General features: G+C 53.4%; 2 protein-coding genes across 9 annotated transcripts in view; both read right to left on the bottom strand.

Annotated features, from left to right (window-relative positions):
* Positions 1-5182: 5182 nt before the first annotated feature.
* On the bottom strand, positions 5183-8034 carry LOC144936782 (ceramide-1-phosphate transfer protein-like). The gene is made up of 2 exons (XM_078863922.1): positions 7548-8034; positions 5183-6860 (listed from the first exon to the last, which is right to left on the bottom strand). The coding sequence occupies exons 1-2, from the start codon at positions 7685-7687 to the stop codon at positions 6338-6340; spliced, it is 663 nt and encodes a 220-aa protein (XP_078720048.1). The 5' UTR covers positions 7688-8034; the 3' UTR covers positions 5183-6337.
* Positions 8035-8176: 142 nt separating this feature from the next.
* Positions 8177-23618, bottom strand: part of LOC144936778 (engulfment and cell motility protein 1-like) — a 38643-nt gene continuing 23201 nt past the window's right edge. For 6 of the 8 annotated variants that reach the window (XM_078863914.1, XM_078863911.1, XM_078863915.1 and 3 more), the window contains 7 exons: positions 23422-23558; positions 12633-12802; positions 12059-12171; positions 11349-11453; positions 10611-10693; positions 10008-10085; positions 8177-9756 (listed from right to left, as the gene is read on the bottom strand). In XM_078863914.1, the coding sequence (XP_078720040.1) occupies positions 9556-9756; positions 10008-10085; positions 10611-10693; positions 11349-11453; positions 12059-12171; positions 12633-12802; positions 23422-23558 (887 nt within the window). In that variant the 3' untranslated portion in view covers positions 8177-9555. Of the gene's footprint in view, positions 9757-10007; positions 10086-10610; positions 10694-11348; positions 11454-12058; positions 12172-12632; positions 12803-14808; positions 15207-18850; positions 19025-23421; positions 23559-23618 lie in introns of those variants that run through there. The other 2 variants (XM_078863917.1, XM_078863918.1) reach the window with 2 other exon arrangements.

Raw genomic sequence — 23618 nt, 5'->3', positions numbered from 1 at the left:
ATCGAATTTTCTGAAAACATGAGGAAAATTTATTTATAAAAATCGACATAGGTTAGTACGTCATTTTTGTCAAAATCGAACCACATTTCCTGCCAGTATTTTTCTTTATAAATCAATGGGCCGTACTTAGATGAGCACATTCTCGTGAAAACCATTAAAATTTTTGCGTTCTTTTTGAAATTTTCAACAACTACCTGGATGTTTCTCTTGATTTTTTGGCAGAATAAAGGCATTTTTCATGAAAATAATCAGGCAGAACTACTGTTTCAGTGCAAATGAGTGAATTCCTTATTGAATTTTCCGAAAACATGAGGAAAATTTATTCATAAAAATCGACATAGGTTAGTACGTCATTTTTTCAAAATCGAACCACATTTCTTGCCAGTATTTTTCTTTATAAATCAATGGGCCGTACTTAGACGAGAACATTCTCGTGAAAACCATTGAAATTATTGCGTTCTTTTTGAAAATTTCAACAACTACCTGGATGTTTTTCTTGATTTTATGGCAGAATAAAAGCATTTTTCATGAAAATAATCAGGCAGAACTACTGTTTTAGTGCAAATGAGTGACTTCTTTATTGAATTTTCTGAAAACATGAGGAAAATTTATTCATAAAAATCGACATAGGTTAGTACGTCATTTTTGTCAAAATCGAACCACAGTATTTTCCAGTATTTTTCTTTATAAAACAATGGACCGTGCTTAGGCGAGCCCATTCTCGTGAAAACCATTGCAATTTTGCGTTTTTTTAAAATTTTTTAACAACTATGTGGATGTTTTTCCCCTCATTTTTTCAGAATAAATGAATTTTTCATGAAAATAATCAGGAAGAACAACAGTTTTAGTACAAATGAGTGACTTCTTTATTGAATTTTCTGAAAACATGAGGAAAATGTATTAATAAAAATCGACATAGGTTAGTACGTCATTTTTGTCAAAATCGAACCACATTTCCTGCCAGTATTTTTTAAATAAAACAATGGGCCGTACTTATGCGAGCACATTCTCGTGAAATCTATTGAAATTTTAGCGTGTTTTAGCATTTTTCAACAATAATCTGGATGGTTTTTTTTCCAATTTTTTTCAGAATAAAATAATTTTTTATGAAAATAATCAGGCAGAACTACAGTTGTAATGCACATGAGTGAATTCCTTATTGAATTTTCCGAAAACATGAGGATTTTTTCTTCGTAAAAATCGACACAGGTTAGTATGTCATTTTTGTCAAAATCGAACCACATTTCTTGCCAGTATTTTTCTTTATAAATCAATGGGCCATACTTAGACGAGCACATTCTCGTAAGAACCATTGAAATTTTTGCGTTTTTTTTGAAATTTTCAACAATTACCTGGATGTTTTTCTTGATTTTTTGGCAGAATAAAGGCATTTTTCATGAAAATAATCAGGCAGAACTACTGTTTTAGTACAAATGAGTGACTTCTTTATCGAATTTTCTGAAAACATGAGGAAAATTTATTTATAAAAATCGACATAGGTTAGTACGTCATTTTTGTCAAAATCGAACCACATTTCCTGCCAGTATTTTTCTTTATAAATCAATGGGCCGTACTTAGACGAGAACATTCTCGTGAAAACCATTGAAATTATTGCGTTCTTTTTGAAAATTTCAACAACTACCTGGATGTTTCTCTTGATTTTTTGGCAGAATAAAAGCATTTTTCATGAAAATAATCAGGCAGAACTACTGTTTTAGTGCAAATGAGTGACTTCTTTATTGAATTTTCTGAAAACATGAGGAAAATTTATTCATAAAAATCGACATAGGTTAGTACGTCATTTTTGTCAAAATCGAACCACAGTATTTTCCAGTATTTTTCTTTATAAAACAATGGACCGTGCTTAGGCGAGCCCATTCTCGTGAAAACCATTGCAATTTTGCGTTTTTTTAAAATTTTTTAACAACTATGTGGATGTTTTTCCCCTCATTTTTTCAGAATAAATGAATTTTTCATGAAAATAATCAGGAAGAACAACAGTTTTAGTACAAATGAGTGACTTCTTTATTGAATTTTCTGAAAACATGAGGAAAATGTATTAATAAAAATCGACATAGGTTAGTACGTCATTTTTGTCAAAATCGAACCACATTTCCTGCCAGTATTTTTTAAATAAAACAATGGGCCGTACTTATGCGAGCACATTCTCGTGAAATCTATTGAAATTTTAGCGTGTTTTAGCATTTTTCAACAATAATCTGGATGGTTTTTTTTCCAATTTTTTTCAGAATAAAATAATTTTTTATGAAAATAATCAGGCAGAACTACAGTTGTAATGCACATGAGTGAATTCCTTATTGAATTTTCCGAAAACATGAGGATTTTTTCTTCGTAAAAATCGACACAGGTTAGTATGTCATTTTTGTCAAAATCGAACCACATTTCTTGCCAGTATTTTTCTTTATAAATCAATGGGCCATACTTAGACGAGCACATTCTCGTAAGAACCATTGAAATTTTTGCGTTTTTTTTGAAATTTTCAACAATTACCTGGATGTTTTTCTTGATTTTTTGGCAGAATAAAGGCATTTTTCATGAAAATAATCAGGCAGAACTACTGTTTTAGTACAAATGAGTGACTTCTTTATCGAATTTTCTGAAAACATGAGGAAAATTTATTTATAAAAATCGACATAGGTTAGTACGTCATTTTTGTCAAAATCGAACCACATTTCCTGCCAGTATTTTTCTTTATAAATCAATGGGCCGTACTTAGACGAGAACATTCTCGTGAAAACCATTGAAATTATTGCGTTCTTTTTGAAAATTTCAACAACTACCTGGATGTTTCTCTTGATTTTTTGGCAGAATAAAAGCATTTTTCATGAAAATAATCAGGCAGAACTACTGTTTTAGTGCAAATGAGTGACTTCTTTATTGAATTTTCTGAAAACATGAGGAAAATTTATTCATAAAAATCGACATAGGTTAGTACGTCATTTTTGTCAAAATCGAACCACAGTATTTTCCAGTATTTTTCTTTATAAAACAATGGACCGTGCTTAGGCGAGCCCATTCTCGTGAAAACCATTGCAATTTTGCGTTTTTTTTAAATTTTTAACAACTATGTGGATGTTTTTCCCCTCATTTTTTCAGAATAAATGAATTTTTCATGAAAATAATCAGGAAGAACAACAGTTTTAGTACAAATGAGTGACTTCTTTATTGAATTTTCTGAAAACATGAGGAAAATGTATTAATAAAAATCGACATAGGTTAGTACGTCATTTTTGTCAAAATCGAACCACATTTCCTGCCAGTATTTTTTAAATAAAACAATGGGCCGTACTTATGCGAGCACATTCTCGTGAAATCTATTGAAATTTTAGCGTGTTTTAGCATTTTTCAACAATAATCTGGATGGTTTTTTTTCCAATTTTTTTCAGAATAAAATAATTTTTTATGAAAATAATCAGGCAGAACTACAGTTGTAATGCACATGAGTGAATTCCTTATTGAATTTTCCGAAAACATGAGGATTTTTTCTTCGTAAAAATCGACACAGGTTAGTATGTCATTTTTGTCAAAATCGAACCACATTTCTTGCCAGTATTTTTCTTTATAAATCAATGGGCCATACTTAGACGAGCACATTCTCGTAAGAACCATTGAAATTTTTGCGTTTTTTTTGAAATTTTCAACAATTACCTGGATGTTTTTCTTGATTTTTTGGCAGAATAAAGGCATTTTTCATGAAAATAATCAGGCAGAACTACTGTTTTAGTACAAATGAGTGACTTCTTTATCGAATTTTCTGAAAACATGAGGAAAATTTATTTATAAAAATCGACATAGGTTAGTACGTCATTTTTGTCAAAATCGAACCACATTTCCTGCCAGTATTTTTCTTTATAAATCAATGGGCCGTACTTAGATGAGCACATTCTCGTGAAAACCATTAAAATTTTTGCGTTCTTTTTGAAATTTTCAACAACTACCTGGATGTTTCTCTTGATTTTTTGGCAGAATAAAGGCATTTTTCATGAAAATAATCAGGCAGAACTACTGTTTCAGTGCAAATGAGTGAATTCCTTATTGAATTTTCCGAAAACATGAGGAAAATTTATTCATAAAAATCGACATAGGTTAGTACGTCATTTTTTCAAAATCGAACCACATTTCTTGCCAGTATTTTTCTTTATAAATCAATGGGCCGTACTTAGACGAGAACATTCTCGTGAAAACCATTGAAATTATTGCGTTCTTTTTGAAAATTTCAACAACTACCTGGATGTTTTTCTTGATTTTATGGCAGAATAAAAGCATTTTTCATGAAAATAATCAGGCAGAACTACTGTTTTAGTGCAAATGAGTGACTTCTTTATTGAATTTTCTGAAAACATGAGGAAAATTTATTCATAAAAATCGACATAGGTTAGTACGTCATTTTTGTCAAAATCGAACCACAGTATTTTCCAGTATTTTTCTTTATAAAACAATGGACCGTGCTTAGGCGAGCCCATTCTCGTGAAAACCATTGCAATTTTGCGTTTTTTTAAAAATTTTTAACAACTATGTGGATGTTTTTCCCCCCATTTTTTCAGAATAAATGAATTTTTCATGAAAATAATCAGGAAGAACAACAGTTTTAGTACAAATGAGTGACTTCTTTATTGAATTTTCTGAAAACATGAGGAAAATGTATTAATAAAAATCGACATAGGTTAGTACGTCATTTTTGTCAAAATCGAACCACATTTCCTGCCAGTATTTTTTTAATAAAACAATGGGCCGTACTTATGCGAGCACATTCTCGTGAAATCTATTGAAATTTTAGCGTGTTTTAGCATTTTTCAACAATAATCTGGATGGTTTTTTTTCCAATTTTTTTCAGAATAAAATATTTTTTTATGAAAATAATCAGGCAGAACTACAGTTGTAATGCACATGAGTGAATTCCTTATTGAATTTTCCGAAAACATGAGGATTTTTTCTTCGTAAAAATTGACACAGGTTAGTATGTCATTTTTGTCAAAATCGAACCACAGTATTTTCCAGTATTTTTCTTTATAAAACAATGGACCGTGCTTAGGCGAGCCCATTCTCGTGAGAACCATTGCAATTTTTTTTATTTTTTTTTATTTTTTAACAACTACGTGGATGTTTTTTCCCCCCATTTTTTTCAGAATAAATGAATTTTTCATGAAAATAATCAGGCAGAACTACTGTTTTAGTGCAAATGAGTGACTTCTTTATTGAATTTTCTGAAAACATGAGGAAAATTTATTCATAAAAATCGACATAGGTTAGTACGTCATTTTTGTCAAAAACGAACCACATTTATTGCCAGTTTTTTTTAAATAAAACAATGGGACGTACTTATGCGAGCACATTCTCGTGAAAACCATTGACATTTTTGCGTTCTTTTAGAAATTTTCAATAACTACCTGGATGTTTTCCTTGATTTTTTGGCAGAATAAAGGCATTTTTCATGAAAATAATCAGGCAGCACTACAGTTTTAGTGCATATGACTTCCTTATTGAATTTTCCGAAAACATGAAAAACATTTTTTCGTAAAAATCGACGTATGTCATTTTTGTCAAAATCGAACCACAGTATTTTTCTTTATAAAACAATGGACCGTACTTAGGCGAGCCCATTCTCGTGAAAACCATTGGAATGTATTTATTGATTATTTATTTATTTTTTCACAACTACGTGGATGTTTTTTCCCCCCAATTTTTTTCAGAATAAATGCATTTTTCATGAAAAAAATCAGGCAGAACTACTGTTTTATTGCAAATGAGTGACTTCTTTATTGAATTTTCTGAAAACATGAGGAAAATGTATTCATAAAAATCGACATAGGTTAGTACGTCATTTTTGTCAAAATCGAACCACATTTCCTGCCAGTATTTTTTTAATACAACAATGGGCCGTACTTAGACGAGCACATTCTCGTGAAAACCATTTAAATTATTGCGTTATTTTTGAAATTTTCAACAACTACCTGGATGTTTTTCTTGATTTTTTGGCAGAATAAAGGCATTTTTCATGAAAATAATCAGGCAGCACTACAGTTTTAGTGCATACGATGACTTCCTTATTGAATTTTCCAAAAACATGAGGATTTTTTTTCGTAAAAATCGACGTAGGTTAGTACGTCATTTTTGTCAAAATCGAACCAGTTCTTCCAGTATTTTTCTTTATAAAACCACAGTACATAGAGAAAACCCACCAGGCACACGACAGGGCATCGTTGGGAGCTCTGCACAGATGGATCCACGCACACCCGCACGCTCCATCGACAGTCGCCATCCAATACCATCGTGTTTCCGAACTTCCCAACTTCAGGGTGAATCGCCAAACCCTTTCCTACGGCAGGGAGAGGATCTGGTAGTGCTCGTAAAGGCGCTGCGAGATGTCATACACCTTCACGATGGCCGGTACCGTCTCTCCCAGCACGGCCAGAACCTCCTTCTCGGGGCCCGCGCCCAGCCGGGCCAGGAAGACCTGGCGGGCGGGCAGCGTGCGGAAGGCCAGGGCCGAGGCCCTGCGCACCAGCCACGGGTGATGCTGAGCGAGAGAGGCCCCGTACGCCTCGGCGCACAGGACGGAGGGCCGCTCCGAGGCCTCGTCGCTCGCGCGCAGCTTCTCCAGGAACAGGTGCAGCCACAGCAGCGCGCGGTGCAGGCGCAGGAAGTCGCGGCAGCCCGAGTGCACGTGGCCGGGTGCTGCAGAGAATGCCGGAGTGCGGGCCACCTCCAGTCGGGCCATGGCCTGTAGGGTGCGGTAGTTGTGTGCCTCCTCTCCGTCGAGCAGGCCCTGCAGGATGTTGATCTTCGTCGCCGCGTCCCTCGAGATGAAGGAGAAGACGGCGCCCAGGCCGTTCATGAACCTGCAGCAGCGCGGACACGGCGAGGCGCGGCGAGGTGGAGTGGGGTGGGGTCCAGGAAACCCGCACCAAATCTCACGACTCGTTGTTAGGAGGGTCCTGCCAACTTTTCGCAGTAAGGGGGTGAAGATTGCCACGTAGAAAATTAGGCCAAAATGGCAACATTGAGAGTCCCGGTCAAAACTCCGTTTCACAGAGCTCTGATCATGGGCATCTAACAGCTTTAGTCACTGTGGTCACAACACGTCGCTGTCACATTCACCCGCCATGAATGCACCTGATCTCGTCGGATCTCACAAGGTAAGCAGGCTCGAGTCTGGTAAACTGCTTGGAAGAGGTTACCCCCTGGCGTGTGAGTGTTCTCTGGTAATTCCAGTTTCCTCCCACATGCCAACACCACACTTCTGCGAGCCGACCCCGCCAGTCACCCACAGCATGTCATCACTTACAGCCGTGTCACAATCAGGACCAGATCTGTCTGGATAAGTGGCACACCACATCCACTGTACATCGACGGCTGTGCCTATTACGAATCAAATGCCCCCTACTCCGATCTAACCAGCGAGCCGGAAAATATTCAGCGAGACGCTGGGGATCACAGCCCTCAGTGCCAGCCAGCCACCGCCACGGCCGCTCCTCTTGACCATCCCCACTTCGCACCGCCTCTCCGTGCCCCCGGGCTCTGCGTACCTCACCAGCTCCTTCCACCCGAGCAGGTATCCCGCCAGCAGCACGTCCCCCCGCTCGTCCACGCAACCGCGGAACTCGTCCAACACAGCCTGCAGGCGGAACGCTCCCCGCCGCTCCTCCCCGCTCTCCGCGTCCGCCATAGACGCAGCTCGGCTCCCGCCGGCTCTGTGACCCTCGGCACGGTCCGCGCGGCGGCGGTGACCTTCGCCCCACTATCCGGGCGACCCCCGACCAGCGTGGGCGTGGAGCTGAGAGGAGGCCCCCGGGACACCCGGGCGAGGCGGCGCGATCGATTCAGGCCGTGACCTTTACACCGAGAGGCAAATTGCTCGGCGTGGTCTCCGGTCGAAGGTCCGGGCGCTACCGGGAGTACCAACGCCAGCGTGTGCCGGTCTCCGCGCGTCACGCTGCACCCGGACGGGGTTCAAACCACGACGTTTTCCTCAATCATAAAACAGATTTGTCATTGGCGTGACGACCGGAGACAGGCAGCACTGATGAAAGCATGCAAAGCTAGGGGCCGAGATGTCCCTGTTTCAGCGAAGTTATAGCTACTCGGGGAGAGAGGGGAGTGGGGGGGAACGCCGGAGACGAGAGGTGCGAGAAAGGACGGCGTTCGACAGGCGGCGTTAAATATCGAACATCTTTATTGGACGAAGACTGTGCTGGTTAACCACAACTCGTACACCAACCTGACGGGCGATCTCGCTACGGTGGCACAAACGCAGCGAACGATCATCAAGCGCACGCACGCACACACACGCGCACACAAGCACACACACACACACAATACTGCTCTGGTATAATACTGCCTTCGCGGGGGATATCGGCAGCGATGCGGAGAAAAGCTGACACGCAACCAATGCACGGAACGTCTTAAGTCTCCGAGCTCTGAAAACTACGACGGGAATTTAATAAACTCCCCGGTCGCCCCGGCCCTGGGGATCACCAGGGCACGGATCGCGAGACGAGGCCACACCAATCCATGGCTCCGATTCCAGCCGCGACGCAAACGCCGGTTTACGCGGAATTTTTGCCGTGGGTCACACCGAGCCACGGCACCGAGCCACGGCACCGAGCCACGGCACCGAGCCACGGCACCGAGCCACGGCACCGAGCCACGGCACCGAGCCACGGCACCGAGCCACGGCACCGAGCCACGGCACCGAGCCACGGCACCGAGCCACGGCACCGAGCCACGGCACCGAGCCACGGCACCGAGCCACGGCACCGAGCCACGGCACCGAGCCATGGAAAGTAACGGCGCCGGCACCAACCGCTCGCCTCTCCCCCACGGGCACAACCACAAACGCGGCTGCCTTGCGGTCCCGTGCCGTGCCACGGCCCGTCGCGGACCTCACAGGGTTAGGAGACGACAGAGTTAATGACAGAAAGTACAACATGTTCACATTGTCAACGTGACATTAGGGACTTCGTCGACGGCGTGCGTTTGACGACGCCGCGGGAGCCGAGCTTTGTCGATGGGCGGGGGTATCTGTCGAGCTCCGCGCTCACAAGGAAACGCCGCACTCTGACTACGCCGGCCGACGATCGCTCGGTGCCGACCCGAACACGGATCATTGCGCGGGTTTGACCGGAGTCTGGCGCTAGCCGTGCTGAACGCTCGCCGTCCCGGCGGCAGAACGCAGCGGCGGCAAAACGGGGGAGAGGGAGCGCAGGGGCAAATCGGGGAGCAGACGAAGGTAGATCACGGTGGGGTGGGGGGAGGAGGAGGGAGACCAGGGAGAGAAACTGGGGAAAATGAGGAGAGGAGGCGGAGAAAGGAGGGAGACCCGGGGTCAAGGTTCACGGGTCAGGCGCAGGGTTGCGCCCCAGCGGCAAGGCCGGCGACGGCAGTTGTCGGCGGGGCCCATCACGTCGCGGACGCCGCGGGGAGTGGGAGAGGGAGGCGAGGGGGGGGGGGGCGAGGGGGAGAGCAAAGGGGGGCAAGAAGAGGGGGGGCAAGGAGAGGGGGCGAGGAGGGTGGCCGTGTGGGGCGAGGGGGGGGCTAGCTGTAGTCGTAGGCAAAGTCGAAGTTGCTCGGCTCTTTGGGGAGTGGCGGCGCCGTCTCAGGGATGGGGATGCTCTCCAGGTCCAGCAGCTGCAGCTTGATCTCCATGCTGAGCAGCATCTCCAGGTCGGTGCGCGTGTACTCGCTGCCCATCTCCTTTCCCAGCAGGGCGCTCAGCCCGTCCGTCCACACGCAGTACTGCTCCCCACGCACAAAGACAAAGATCCCCCACGCGGCCTCAGCAAACCGTCGTGGCAAGCGCCGCTTGCGGCGATGTTTCACGTGCACCGCACCGGGTACTCGTTTGAGGCCGATTGGACCTAGGGGAAGCCCAGGACACGTTGAGATTTTCCGGGAGCGGGGCGGCGACCGAGTGCGTGCCACACGCTCCAGCCGGTTCTGCGCTCGTTGTTCGTGAACGACGAATGGGTGGATGGCGCGGCGCTCACCTCGTACTTGTTGGGGGCGATGAAGTTGAGGGCCTCGTCGGGGTCGTGGAGGATGGAGAACGCCAGGTCCTGCATCTCCTGTGAGCAACGCATGGCACACGTGAACACCACGTGGACACCACGTGATCACCACGTGGACACCACGTGAACACCACGTGAACACGGAGTGATCGCCACGGTGACACGACGTGAACACAACGTGAACACAACGTGAACACCACGTGAACACCACGTGAACACCACGTGGACACCACGTGAACACAACGTGAACACAACGTGAACACCACGTGAACACCACGTGATCACCACGTGATCACCACGTGAACACCACGTGAACACCACGTGAACACAACGTGAACACAACGTGAACACCACGTGAACACCACGTGGACACCGCGTGGACACCACGTGATCGCCATGTTGACACGACGTGAACACAACGTGATCACCACGTGAACACCACGTGGGCACCACGTGAACACCACGTGAACACCACGTGGACACCACGTGAACACCACGTGGACACCGCGGGACGCGTGCAAGCCGAAGTGCGTGTGTGTGACGAGGGACCCCTCGCGGTGGCGGCGGTGTGGCGCGCTGTACCTTGTTCTGCCTCTGGGTGCTCTTATCCTTGAGGTGGGGGCAGTCCTTCCCTGTCACCACCGCCTTCACGTCGACGATGGCCACTGCGGAATCCACGTGCGACGAGGGCGGCGTCATCGCGAGAAACTCCGCGTTGCGCCGCCACTCTCGATCGTTCGGTGACAAAATCGCCTTGCGGTTTTAAAACTCGCGCGGTAAACCAAGATAAACACGCAAACCAATGCCCTCCTTCCCATATCGGTCCCTCCACATCTAAAAAATACGAATCTTTATTTTGCAGGTCCCAGCCGACGACACGCCGAATGTGGAAACCGGTGCACGGTTGAATCATTCTTGCTTGCTGCAATACGCGCTCCCAGCAGGCCGTGCGGCCAACGGCATGCGCGACAAATGGTTCCGTGGTCCGTGTCGAGGAACAGATGCGGGAAGCAGGCCAATGGTCTGCGTGTGAATTTTATTGGCTCGCTCTCCATTGCCCGAGGACGGATAGTAGTTATGGGCGCTGCGTTTAATCACAAGCCGCTCCTCACTTATCGAGGGTGAGCGACTCGGAGGCTCGGCAAACACGCCGGGGGAAGTGAACACACGACGCCGCCTGCGTTCTACGCGGTGGCTTTTATTTTGAACCGAGCCGCCGCCGCTGCCCCCCACGATACCGGAGAGTGTTCAGCCGTGGCGCCCCCCCCACCCTCCCCCCGCCCCCCCTCACTCGCGTTACGCCGCCGGAGCGAGACTCACGTTTCTCCTGCAGGGCTTCGATAGACGGAACCCCCGTCCCCTCCTCCACGTCGCCGTAGTGAAGCACCTTGTGGTTCTGCGCGAGCCGGCAGTACCAGTACTTGTCTGGGAGACAGAACCGCACGGCGGCGGCGGCGGCGCCGTTAGTACCGCAACTCGTAGGTTGAACGACGCACGGAGGTGCGCAGCAATAACTCTCTGTCTGTACGAACGTCTCTGTCGGGATGCGGTTTGTCGTCATTTCGAGCGGTGATTTCAATCACAGAGTCGCAGCGTTCCGGGGTCCTCGATTGAGGCCACTGTTCACACCTGTGTCCCATGGCACGTGTCCCGTGTCCCGCGTCCTGTGTCCCGTGTCCCACGTCTCGTGTCCCGCGTCTCGTGTCCCGTGTCCCACGTCCCATCGCGTCCCGTGTCCCATGTTCCGCGTCTCGTGTCCCGTGTCTCGTGTCCCGTGTCCCACGTCCCATCGCGTCCCGTGTCCCATGTTCCGCGTCTCGTGTCCCGTGTCCCACGTCTCGTGTCCCGCGTCTCATGTACCGTGTCCCACGTCCCATCGCGTCCCGTGTCCCGCGTCCCATGTCCCACCGCGTCCCGTGTCCGGTGTCCCATGTCTCATGTCCCGTGTCTCATGTCCCGTGTCTCATGTCCCGTGTCCCACGTCTCGTGTCCCACGTCTTGTGTCCCGGTGTCCCGTGTGGCTGCTGCACCTTGGCGGCGCCGGCTGCTGATCTTGCGGAACAGCGTCCCCTCACACAGCCGGTTGAGTCGCTGCTTCCTGATCAGGTCCAAGATCTCCGGCTGCAGCTTCTCCCTGAGCTCCCTGGGGGGAAGCGTGGGGGGGGGGGTCGGGAGTGGGGGCAGAGCACAGGGCAGGGAAGCTCAGAGCCGCACGCAATCAGACTACGCTCCCCCGTACAGCCTGAACAGACTGTCGGGGCAAGCGCTGTTTGCGAGCACCTGTGAACCTCTGCACGGCGCACGAGGGGGTCGCGTGGCGAGTAACTCGCTCGGCCGTCTTTGTCTTCCGACCGGTGATGTCTACCCACGGCATCAGGTCCTCAGTCAAGGCTGAGTCTACCGAGGCATGGAACCGGTTAGAATATGTCACTTATCTTTATTCACGAGCCGGTCGTCGGCTTCGTAGCGGGGCGCGCTACCACTGCGCCACCACTCCCTACGCGTGCGGTGAAATCCCTCGCGGTGCCCACGCAGCGCCACCCCCCCCCCCCCCCCTTGTTGCGACCGCTGGCGGCGGGGGGCGTCGCGTGGAGGGGAACTGACACGATGGGCGCGGTGTGGGAGTCGCCCTCCTCCTGGCTCATCCTCTCCGTCTGGCGGATCTTCAGGATCTCCGTGTAGCTCAGCGACTGCAGCTTGTTGCGGAACTGGTCGAGAGACTTGGGCCTCGCGACGAGCGCTCGCACGATCTGCTCACGCACCACCTGCATCACCTGGGCAGGGGTCCACCGGCACCGGCATCATCACCCTCGCCTCCGACACCGTCGACAGCACCAGTGCTCTCACCCGAGGATCGACACAAGCACCGGCATCTGCGCGAGCTTCGGAAACGACAACGCGTATGCCAAACGCCACCACTGGCGCCTCCGGCCATTATCAACACTTACACCAGCACCATCGACACCGTCGTAAAAATGACCGCCAGTACCATCATAAGTATCCTCAATGCACAGACAAGCACCATCAACACCTGCACACACAGACACCATCCACACTGACACACACACAGACACCATCCACACCTACACACACACACAGACACCATCCACACCTACACACACACCATCCACACCTACACACACACACACCATCAACACCTACACACACACGCACCATCCACACCTACACAACAACCGCCATTCAACAACAACCGCCATTGGCCACTAAGTGGCGGTGACATTACCACGATGCTTGTGCCAGGCAATGTGCACCTGGAGGCCACGTGAAGTGTCGAACGCCCGCTGGAAAGTCACGGGTCAGACCCAGCAGGTGCCATGGGTCAACTGACTGAGATGACTGGCTGATGCACCACCTGTGCCCCCTACTGTGCCAACTGGCTTTCCTTTAGCCACCCGGCGCTCCGCTGGTTGTTGTGAGCGTCGCTCCTCCGCCCTCCGTTATTGTTGGAGGGCGACTGCCTCCAACTGCCCAGCAGCGTCTTTCACGAGCCTCCTCCACAGTGGCCGATCTTGACACCGCTGGTACCTGTCATCGGCAAGTCCACTCAGCTCCACATCCTCCTGTACCACATCACTCCATCTCTTCTCTAGCCCGTGCCGCGCCCGTTTAGCCCCCTCTATCTGGCCGAACAAAAGCTGTTTAGGCATGCGGTGATTGGGCATGCGGGCTACATGACCCAGCCAACGCAGCCTTGCCTGCCGGAGGAGCTCACCGATGGGACTTTGCCCAGATCTTTCAAGGATTTGTGAGCTCCTCACACAATCCAGCCTGGTTAAACCCAGGATGGATCATAGGCAGGCCAGCCTAAATGTTTCCAATCGGCGAAGATGCTCCATTAGGGGGGTCCACGTTTCGCAAGTGTAGAGAAGGGAGGGAATGACCATGGCCGAGAAGACTTGAAGCTTCGTGCGGAGCGACAGACCAGGTAGCTTCCACATAGCGTTACGCAACCGATGAAAAGATAATGCCGCTCGACTGATTCTGAGTAAGACCTCTGCTGTCAAACTGGAGCCAGTCATGAGCACACTGCCCAGGTATGGGAAACTCTCCACTCTCTCCACAACTGCTCCATCACCGATTGGGAGTTGTGGGGGTGGGTTGCCCGATAGTACAAAATACCCAGGCAGGTACTTAGTTTTGGTAGGGCTGATGGTAAGGCCCCATCTCTTAGTGGCACGCTCCAGTTTCAGCAGTACCGCCTCCAACTTCTCCTCTGAGTGAGCAGCAATTACCAGATCGGCATACATAACATGGTTGACCAATAGGGAGCAATCCCTTGGCCGCACCTGGGCATCGATCAGTCTCCCATTGTATCTGTACCAGATGGAAATTCCTGTGGTACAGCCTTCAAAGGCTTCACGAACTACGCGGTCGAAATAGATGTTAAATAATGTGGGAGCCAGAGGACATCCCTGTCGCACCCCAAGGTGTACAAGGAATGGCTCTGACTCCCGGCCACGTAGTTTTACCCGGGCCCGCTGACCATCATGAAGGTCCTTAATGATCGTGAGCAGAGGGTCAGGGACTCCGAAAGCACGAAGAACAACCCAGAGCCCAGGCCTACTATGATGGTATCATAGGCCTTGACACACACACAGACACCATCAACACCTACCTACACACACACAGACACCATCCACACCTACACACACACACACACCATCCACACCTACACACACACCATCAATACCTACCTACACACACACACAGACACCATCCACACGTACGCTAGCACGAGGTACACACCGACGCCACTTACGTCATCGCCAGCGCCGTCCACCCCAGCCCTGGCTCAGGCATCGCGTGGCCCCCGGGTGAAGATCTCTCACCCCCCCACGTCTGTGACCGATCCAAATTGGAGAACGTAATGAGGTGCCTCGAGAAAGTGGCGATTTGCCATGCAACAGTGAAGACTCCCACTCTCTCTCTCTCTCACTCCGTCTCTCTCTCTCTCGCTCTCTCTCTCTCACTTCGTCTCTCTCTCAATCTCTCTCCAGCTCCGTCTCTCTCTCCCGCTCTCTCTCTCTGTCTCTCTCTTGCGCTCTCACTCGTCTCTGCAATTTGCAGTTCGTAATGGAAAAGCAGATTAACAGCGTGGTGAGATGGGTGCAGGGCAGACAGCGGAGGAGGGAGCCGCTCGCTACCCACTAGATGATGCTAAATTTAAAATCAGTCACTCGGCTGAGTGCGGCTCACGGTGGCTCGCCGAGCCCGGGGCGCACCACGCAGCTCGTGCGGAACGCAAACGCCGGGTGGGGGAGGAAGCGGTTGCGAGTTCAAATCTCGGTTGGCGATTGACTCAGCCCATCATCCCACCAGGGTTAATAAAATCAAACACCCTGTTGTGTGCGGAAGCTAACAGGAGTTGTCACATGGATAGACTTGCCCCGGTCATAGGATTGTGGAATATCCACCACTGGCTCAGGGCTGTAAACAGGAGCAGGAAATCACCGTGAGTGCTCATAACCGATTGGCTGGTGTGCTAGGGCTAGGGTTCAGGCGAGCATCTGGTTGGCTAGAGTTCTCTGCCACCAAACCGTGCGACTCTACTCGCCATGGCAACTCGTGGCTCGACAGGCTTCAGCTGCTGCCGTGTTCCCAGAGCCAGCCCTGCCGACCGCCGAGCGACCCAGGTCACGGGTCACCCCACGACAGCGGCACCGCCGCGGACGGGCGCCGTGCCACGACCCGCGGCGGGGTCCGAGGGCGCCGCTCGATCCGGCGCAGCAAGCGGTCGGTGGTTATAGCGCTCGATTGAACGCGCCACGGCTCCACGGCGCACGCCACCACGGGACCCCGGTCCCAGCGCCGTAACCCGACGAGGAGGGTCGCGCCGTAATTCTGCGACAATCGAAACGGTCGTAACGGTGATTCACGCGCGAGGAGACGGCACTGGCTATCTCGGGGGGGGGGGGGGGGGGGAGGGTGGGGGGGGGGGCACGACCCCGGGGGCTCGGCCGTCTCCGCCTCCACAGACACTTGGCCGGCGCCGCTGCTGCTGCTGCTGGTACAAGGCCCAGGAGGTCAAGGATCACGCTCGCAATCCGGTGTCGCTGTTTACCGCGACGATAATCACCCGTGAACACACGCACACACGGACGCTTGCGTTCACGCATGGTGACACACACACAAAAGACGAAGATCTCTCATATACTGTTGGGGCAAGTGCTGTTAGCGAGCATCTTATGAAGGCCGGCATGGCACACGAGGGGGTGGATGGCCAGGATTACTGCTTTTTCCTCCCCTGGTGCCGATGTTTACACACCGCACCGCTACTTATGTGAGTGAACCTCGGAGAGGCCCAGGTTCAGTTCAGGTAATCGTCACCGGTGGTGGCCGCGAGCGCGAATTGAACTCGGATCACCAGGTTTGTACAGCGGCACGTTGACTGCTACACTACCGCTCCCCACAACAACAACAACCGCCATTCGCCACTAAGTGGTGGTGACGTCACCACGGTACTTGTGCCAGGCTAGGTGCACGCTAAGGCCACGTGAAGTGTCGAACGCCCGCTGGGAGGTCACGGGGCAGACCCAGGTGCCACGGGTTGCCCGACTGAGATGACTGGCCAATGTACCACGTGTGCCCCCTACTGTGCCTGCTCCTCACACACGCGCGCACTGGCACACGCGTGTGAATCTGCGCGAGGCTCCGCGACCTTTAAAGGTGAAGACGAGCGGGAACAAATGGGCTCCAGCGAGCGGCCCGTGGGCGCCGGGTCGGCACGTCGTGTGGCGCCGATGGACAATCCCAGCAGCGACCGCGACGTTGGCGATATCCAAACGCAAATCTCAAAAGTGGAAACTGCCGGGATAAAAAAAAAACCCCAGCACCAAGCCGTGCCGTGGCTTCCTGCACCACCGTTCCCGAGCGCCCCTCGCCCGCGAGACGAAGAGTCGCGACGACGCCGCCCCTCGCCCCCCCGCCCACACCACGCGGCAACGCGGAGAGGCGGGAGGGAGCGAGGCCGCTCGCCGCTCCGCTCCACCCGCGCGGGCGCCGTGAATCCACGCAGCTCCCCTGCCTCCCATCCGTCTAATAAGAATCGATCACACGCAGACAAAGGTCCCCCGTGTAGCCCACACGGGCTGTCGGGGCCAAGTGCTGCGAGCGAGCACGGCGGTGTGGCCCGGCACGTGTGCGTGAGGGTGCGCGTGTGTGTAAACAGAGGCGTACGCACGTACAGACACAGATTAACGGGTACGCGTGTGTGCGCGCGCGCACACAAACACGTGCGCACCACGGGAACGCGCGCACACACACGGACACACGGAGATCGCTCGCCGTGCTCGCCGCGTGCTCGCCGCGTGCTCGCCGCGTGCTCGCCGCGTGCTCGCCGCGTGCTCGCTCCTCCGGGTTGCGCCGGAGCGGCCACGGCACAAACCCCCCGCCGGTGGTCTCTGTCCCGGCTCCATTGTTCCACGATTGGTGGGGTGCTTGTTGCAAAACCATCGGACGGAGCCGCCAGGTCGCGATGCATCGAGGGATTTGTGCTCAGCGCTTGCGAGCAACGATCTCATCCCCACAGCATCCACACGTACCAACAAAGACAAAGATACCCCGTAAAGCCTGAACAGACTATTGGGGCAAGTGCTGTTAGCGAGCACCAGTGAAGGCCGGCACGGCACACGAGGAGGTGGGTGGTCAGCACCACGCCCGGCCACCTTTGTCTCCCGAGCGGCGATGTTTACACACCGCACCTGGGTCGACCCAAGAGCGGTTCAGATAATCGTCACCGGTGTTGGCCGTGAGCGGGAATCAACTCGGGTCGCCGGGTTCGTAGCGCAGCGTAGCGCTCACCGCTACAGTACACATCCACACGCACATTCATCCTAATCTCAGCCTAATCCCTTTCCACGTCTCATCCCTCCTCCGTCATCACACTCCCCCTCTCTCAAAGCCTCTTTCCATTAATCTTCCCAATCCTGTCCTCCCATCTCTCATGCAACTTCTCGTCGCTTCTCTCCGCTGCTAATCAGTCCTCATCCCATCCCTCCTCAACTCTTCTCATACTGCGATCCATTCTCTTTTCCTCCCATTAATTTATCTTTCTCCCATCCCACCTCTTACCCCAACTCCTTCTTATCCATCCTCTCATTCCTACCGCTCCCTCTTCTCATCCCCATCCCTTCTCCATCTCTCCTCGCCGCCCCCCCTCCCCCGTGCCGATGGCCGAGCGGCGCCGTCCCCGCCGCTCGCCGTGGCGGCTGAGCGGGGGGTAGGGGGGCGGCGCCGGCCGTCTGCCGGGGGGCGGCCTCGCAGACCCCCCAGAGCGCCGCTCCCTCCGCGCCACCTGCTCGCGCGTTCCTCCTCCTGCTGCTGCTGCGCTCGCGATTTTTACTTCTCCCTCCTCAACCCTTGACCGGCCGTAGCGACCGACAAACGCACTCACACGCACGCACGCACACACACGCACGCACGCGCGCGCACGCACGCACGCACGCACGCGCGCGCACACACGCGCGCGCACACACGCACGCACTCGCTCGCGCACGCACGCGCTCGCACACGCACTTACGCACGCGCACGCACTTACGCACACGCACGCACGAACTCGTCCGCTCCTCGTTTCGTCTCTCGCGTAGTGCTCGCATTCGGTGGCGAGCGTCGCGTTGGGCGCCGGGAGCGGAGGGAGGAGACGCAGGGAGCCGCGCCGAGGCCGTTGCCATTGTGCCGCTCGTTCATTCTCTCGACAGAAAAACAAAACCCTCGACCGAATCGGGGCGGGCGATAGGCGTCGGCGACGCCACGGCAACCGCCGCGGCCGCAAACACGACCGCCGTCGCCACGGCCGCGCTTACCTCCCCGGGAGGCCATGGCTGTCGGCCGGGACGCGGTGCGAGGCTTCGCGGGCGGACAGGCGGACGGGCAACGCGATCTGAGAACAGCGACCACGGGGTAGTCCCGCGCAGGCGGAGCGAGCGTCACCCAGCGGCCCCCAGCGGCCCCCACCGCGATCCCTCCGCCCACCACATCCCCACCGTGCGAGCGCGGGGAGCACCACCACCGCCGCCGCCACGGCCGCACTCCAATCGCACGAGAGGGCTGAAACCGCGTCGCTTCTCCCTCCCTCCCTCCCTGCCCCCGCCCCCCCAACCCTAATGTGGAGGGAGAGGCGCCGTGCGTGCGTGGGAGGGAAGTGTTCAGCTCCGGGGAGCACCTGCTGAAGGCTCCCGAGCCAGCCATGCAAGTCGATGGATCTCCATACGGGGGTCACGTGAGTTTGGGTCCCTGCATAGGTCCCTTTCTGGGTCGATGAGTCTAGACTACGTGAGTTCATGAGTCTCTATATATTTAGAGTTTATTGCTCCCGATGTGAGCGTATGGGTCCCTATGACAGTATGGGTCTCCATACGAGACGTCTACAATTCGGGGCTTCGCGGAGGAGAGGGGTGCGTGGGTGCAAGCGATGAAAGCGAGCCCAGCGGGTCGCCCCGCTCTCCACGTCACGAACGGCAAAAAGCGGATTTCAAACGCGCGCCTCTGACGGCCGCCACGCCGCAGATGAAAGCGCACGGAGGAGACGCGACTCCGGCACGGGAACGACACCAAGCGGCACGCGCGGCCCCGCGGCGGGGAGGCCGGAGGGCGCTCCGCTCAGCCACCTCTGCTGCCCCCGCCGTCTGGAATTACCTTCAACCAGCCATCCGTGCTGCGTGCAAGGCTCAAGACCTTCCTCACCTCCTCTGCCTGTGACTGACCACCTCTCCCTCTCTCTCTCTAAAAGATAACCATGCCTACCTGCGCCAAGTACAGCAATGAAGCAGAGAGAAATGTGATTGCAAGAGATGGCAGAGTTGGCTTGGGGAGGAAGCCTTCATCCAGCAGTGGATTGGCCAAGGTTGATGACGACGATGCGGAACGGTGCCAGCCCCCTGCGCACGAGGAGCGGTGATGATGGCAGAGCCAGATCAGCCTCCAGTGCTCATTTAGATCTCCACACTTTCATTACGAAATGTCACCGGAGCCCTAATTGAGAATGTCAATCATGGACATCGCACTCTGTGTGGCAACAGCGCCACCGCAGTGGCAGTACGAAGACATTACCCTCCCTAACCTCCTCACAGCGCGCACACATTAAGACAATCATCCCCCAGCCTAGCCATTGCCAGACTGTTCGGGCATGTGCTGTTAGCGAGCACCTATTAAGGCTGCCACGGCACACGAGGGGGTGGGACGCCTCTGTCTCCCCAGTGGCGATGTTCACACACCGTACGCGCGAGTGTGCGTGAGTGTGTCTGTGAGTGTGTCTGTGTGTGTGTCTGCGAGTGTGTGTGTTGTGGGGAGCGGTAGTGTAGCAGTTAGCGCGATGCTACGCTACGAACCCGGCGACACGGTTTCAATTCCCGCTCACGACCAACACCGGTGACAATTATCTGAACCGGTCCTGGGCCTCCCCTCGGTCGACTCGGCCTAAAATGAGTACCCGGTGCGGTGTGTGAACATCGCTACTGGGGAGACAAAGGCAGCCAGGTGTGGTGCTGGCCACCCACCCCCTCGTGTGCTGTGCCGCGCTTCATAGGTGATGGCTAACAGCACTTTCCCCAAGAGGCTGTTAAGGCTATACCGGGGATCTTTTGCTGCATCTTTATTTGGGGCCAGAAGCGCAGTGGTTAGTGCACTGCACCAGTTCGATTCTCACTTACGGCCAAGATCCGTACCAGGCTAGCGCATACCCGAGGTCAACTCAGCCTTAAATGAGAAGCCGGTGTGCTGTGGAAACATCAGCATTGGGAAGACAAAGGCGGCTTAGCGTGTGTCGTGCTGGCCTTAGTAGGTGCTCACAACAGCACGTGCCCTATCAGTCTGTTAAAAGCGAGATGGGGGATCTTTGTCCTGGCAGTGTGGGCATTGACCGCGTGTGTGAGCAGGCGTCATCGCGGTGGTGTGGGTTGTGTCTCCGTGCCGGGCTGGCGAGACTCGGCTGCGCATCCCAATGAGCCCATTAGCTGAGTAATTAATGCCGATGCCGCGCAGTCGTACGGATGGACGGAGCGAGCGCCCGGGCGGACGCACGTGCGGCGGTGGCGAGCACGGCTCGCCGGTTCCTGCTGGCGCGAGCACCCCGCGACAGAACCGGCCGCGCCGTGCCACGCCGTGCTCCGACCGGCACATCCATCCACCTCCACGTCACACCGGAAACAAACGTCACCGACACCCGACGGCTTGCCAGGTCTCGCCGGCACGGTCCGCACCACACCACGTCCGGATGCACCACGGCGGCACGCCGCACCGGTCCGGACGAAACCGTGCCGCGCCACGGACCGCCACGTCGCTGGCGCCGCCGAACCGAGTGACGGCGCCGAGCTGGACGACATCGTGACCGCCCCTCGCGGAGACATCCCTACCGCGATCGCCACGAACGCTCGCAATCGGCGTGGTGCACGGCGTGTCCCTGGCTGTGCTCTGGAGACCATCGCCATCGTCATCGCTCCCAGCGTCGTCATCGTCGTCGTGGTGACTGTCATCTATTCGCACCCACTGCGTGGCGGGCTCTGCGGGGGTTCGAGTGACGGCTGTCGGCTGTGTACCGCACCGCACCCCCCCACCCCCCGCTGAGTTTTTCAAATTATTATTGAGCTCAAAGCTGAACGGCTGCCACACACACACCACACACACACACACCACACACACACCACACACGCACACTACAAGCACACACACTAAAGACACGCAAACACCACACGCATGCACACACCACACACGCACACTACACAAACGCGTACGGTACAAACATCCCCAGTATCGGCTTAACAGCCTGTTGGGGCAAGTGCTGTCAGTCAGCACCTATGAAGGCCGACATGGCGCACAAGGGGTTAGGTGGCCAGAACCACGCCCGGCCGCCTTTGTATCCCTAGTTGCAATGTTTACACACCGCACCAGGTACTCATTTGAGGATGAGTCGACCTAGGGGAGGTGCAGGACTAGTTTAGATAATCGTCAACTGGCGTTGCCCGTGAGTGGAACTCAAACTCGGGTCGCTGGGTTCGTAACGCAACGTAGCGCTAACCGTCACTACCCCCCCCCACCACACAACAACACACGCCCGTCGAGAGACGAATGAGAGTTTGACACAATACTCGACCAACACGAGGAGGAACGCACACGTGAGCGTAAAACCATACCCCACACGCACGCACAACGGAAGGGTGCGTGTGTGCATGCGTGTATATGTGCGCGTTTGTTCATGGACGGGGAGCGATGGTGCAGTGGTTACCGCGCTGCGCCACGAACCCGGCCACCGATCCCCTCGTGTGTCCTGCCGGCCTTCATAGGTGCTACCCGCTAACAGCACTTGCCCCAACAGTCTGTTAAGGCGGTAAGGGGGCCCTTTGTCTCGTGTGTTCACAGATTTATTCTATCCAGGTTAAAGACCTCAATGTCACATCAGCCCCTGACACATCAGTCGCTACCACCACATCAAGCACTGACACATCGGCCCCTGACACATCAAGCACTGACACATCAGCCCCTGACACATCAAGCACTTAAACATCAAGCACCGACACATCAGCCCCTGACACATCAAGCACCGACACATCAGCCCACACACGGAAGCGAAGACACCGCAGCGCCTTGGCACAGGAGCTTCTGAGCCAGCTGTCCTCCCACGCTCACAGGAACAGTGACCCAATTGTGCGTTCTAAAAGAGCCCAATTTGCGATATTAATAACAGGTGATCGTTACAATCAGTGAGGTCCCCCATCCCACACGGCTCCACCGCGGCCTGACAGCGCGTCCTCGGTGGGGGCTGGGGGGGCCTTCCACAGCCCCCCACATCACACAAGCCCCCCCCCCCCACGACTCTGGGTAAATCGTTCTGGAGTGGCAGCTTGTCACTTAGGCTGGGATTGGCCCCCCCTTCATACCCACGTCTCCTTCCTATGACCCCCCACATTCACCCCCACGTTCACCCCCACCCCCCGGCCCTCCACACATCCTGCCGCTCCGCTCCCGTCGCCCACGATCACCATCAGTGGCGTCTGGCAGTGCCGTGCTGCTGGAACACCCCTGTACCCCAGGGGCTTCTACCCCGACCCCCATTGCCACCCACCCTCCCTAACCCTACCCCCCACCCCTACCCCCATCTGTCCTTCCTCGGCCACGTCACAACACGCGCCGCCGCCGCCGTATCGGCTCACGCCGGACACGAACGGTGGCGTGCATTTCGGCGGTGGTGCGCTGGTGCTGCGTGCGTCGAGTGGGGGGGTTTAACGATGCGGATTACCGACAGTTGCGAATGAAGAACGCGCGTGAATGTTTGAAAACAAAGGCATTGCACGTCGCACCACATAACCACACATCTCGCAGCCAAATAGCGTGAGCCAGGGAGTCAGCGAGCCAGCGAGTGAGCGAGCGAGCGAGTCCTTACCTTCCCAAAGTCCTCCGACGTCGCCCTCATCTCCTTCCAAGTCTTGTTGAGCAATTGGATGCAGACGCAGAACATCTCCTCCATGGCGCGATCGTGCGTGAAGAACATGGGACAGAAGTCCTGGCCGGTCTCCGTGGCTGCCGCGCACAAACACACGGAGCTCGTTACGGGGATGGGCGCCGTGGTGGACACGCACC

Source organism: Lampetra fluviatilis, chromosome 17, assembly GCF_964198595.1.
Source record: "Lampetra fluviatilis chromosome 17, kcLamFluv1.1, whole genome shotgun sequence".
NCBI classification, from domain to species: domain Eukaryota; kingdom Metazoa; phylum Chordata; class Hyperoartia; order Petromyzontiformes; family Petromyzontidae; genus Lampetra; species Lampetra fluviatilis.
Note: the sequence above shows the minus strand (reverse complement) of the source record. Positions and strands in the feature narration are given on the sequence as shown.

What these genes read in the sequence shown, in the direction of transcription:
- LOC144936782 (XM_078863922.1), bottom strand. Translation starts at nt 7,687, where the DNA reads ATGGCGGACGCGGAGAGCGGGGAGGAGCGGCGGGGAGCGTTCCGCCTG. An exon ending in GGGTGGAAGGAGCTGGTGAG is followed by an intron (nt 6,861 to 7,547) that starts GTACGCAGAGCC and finishes GCGCTGCTGCAG; the next exon opens with GTTCATGAACGGCCTGGGCG.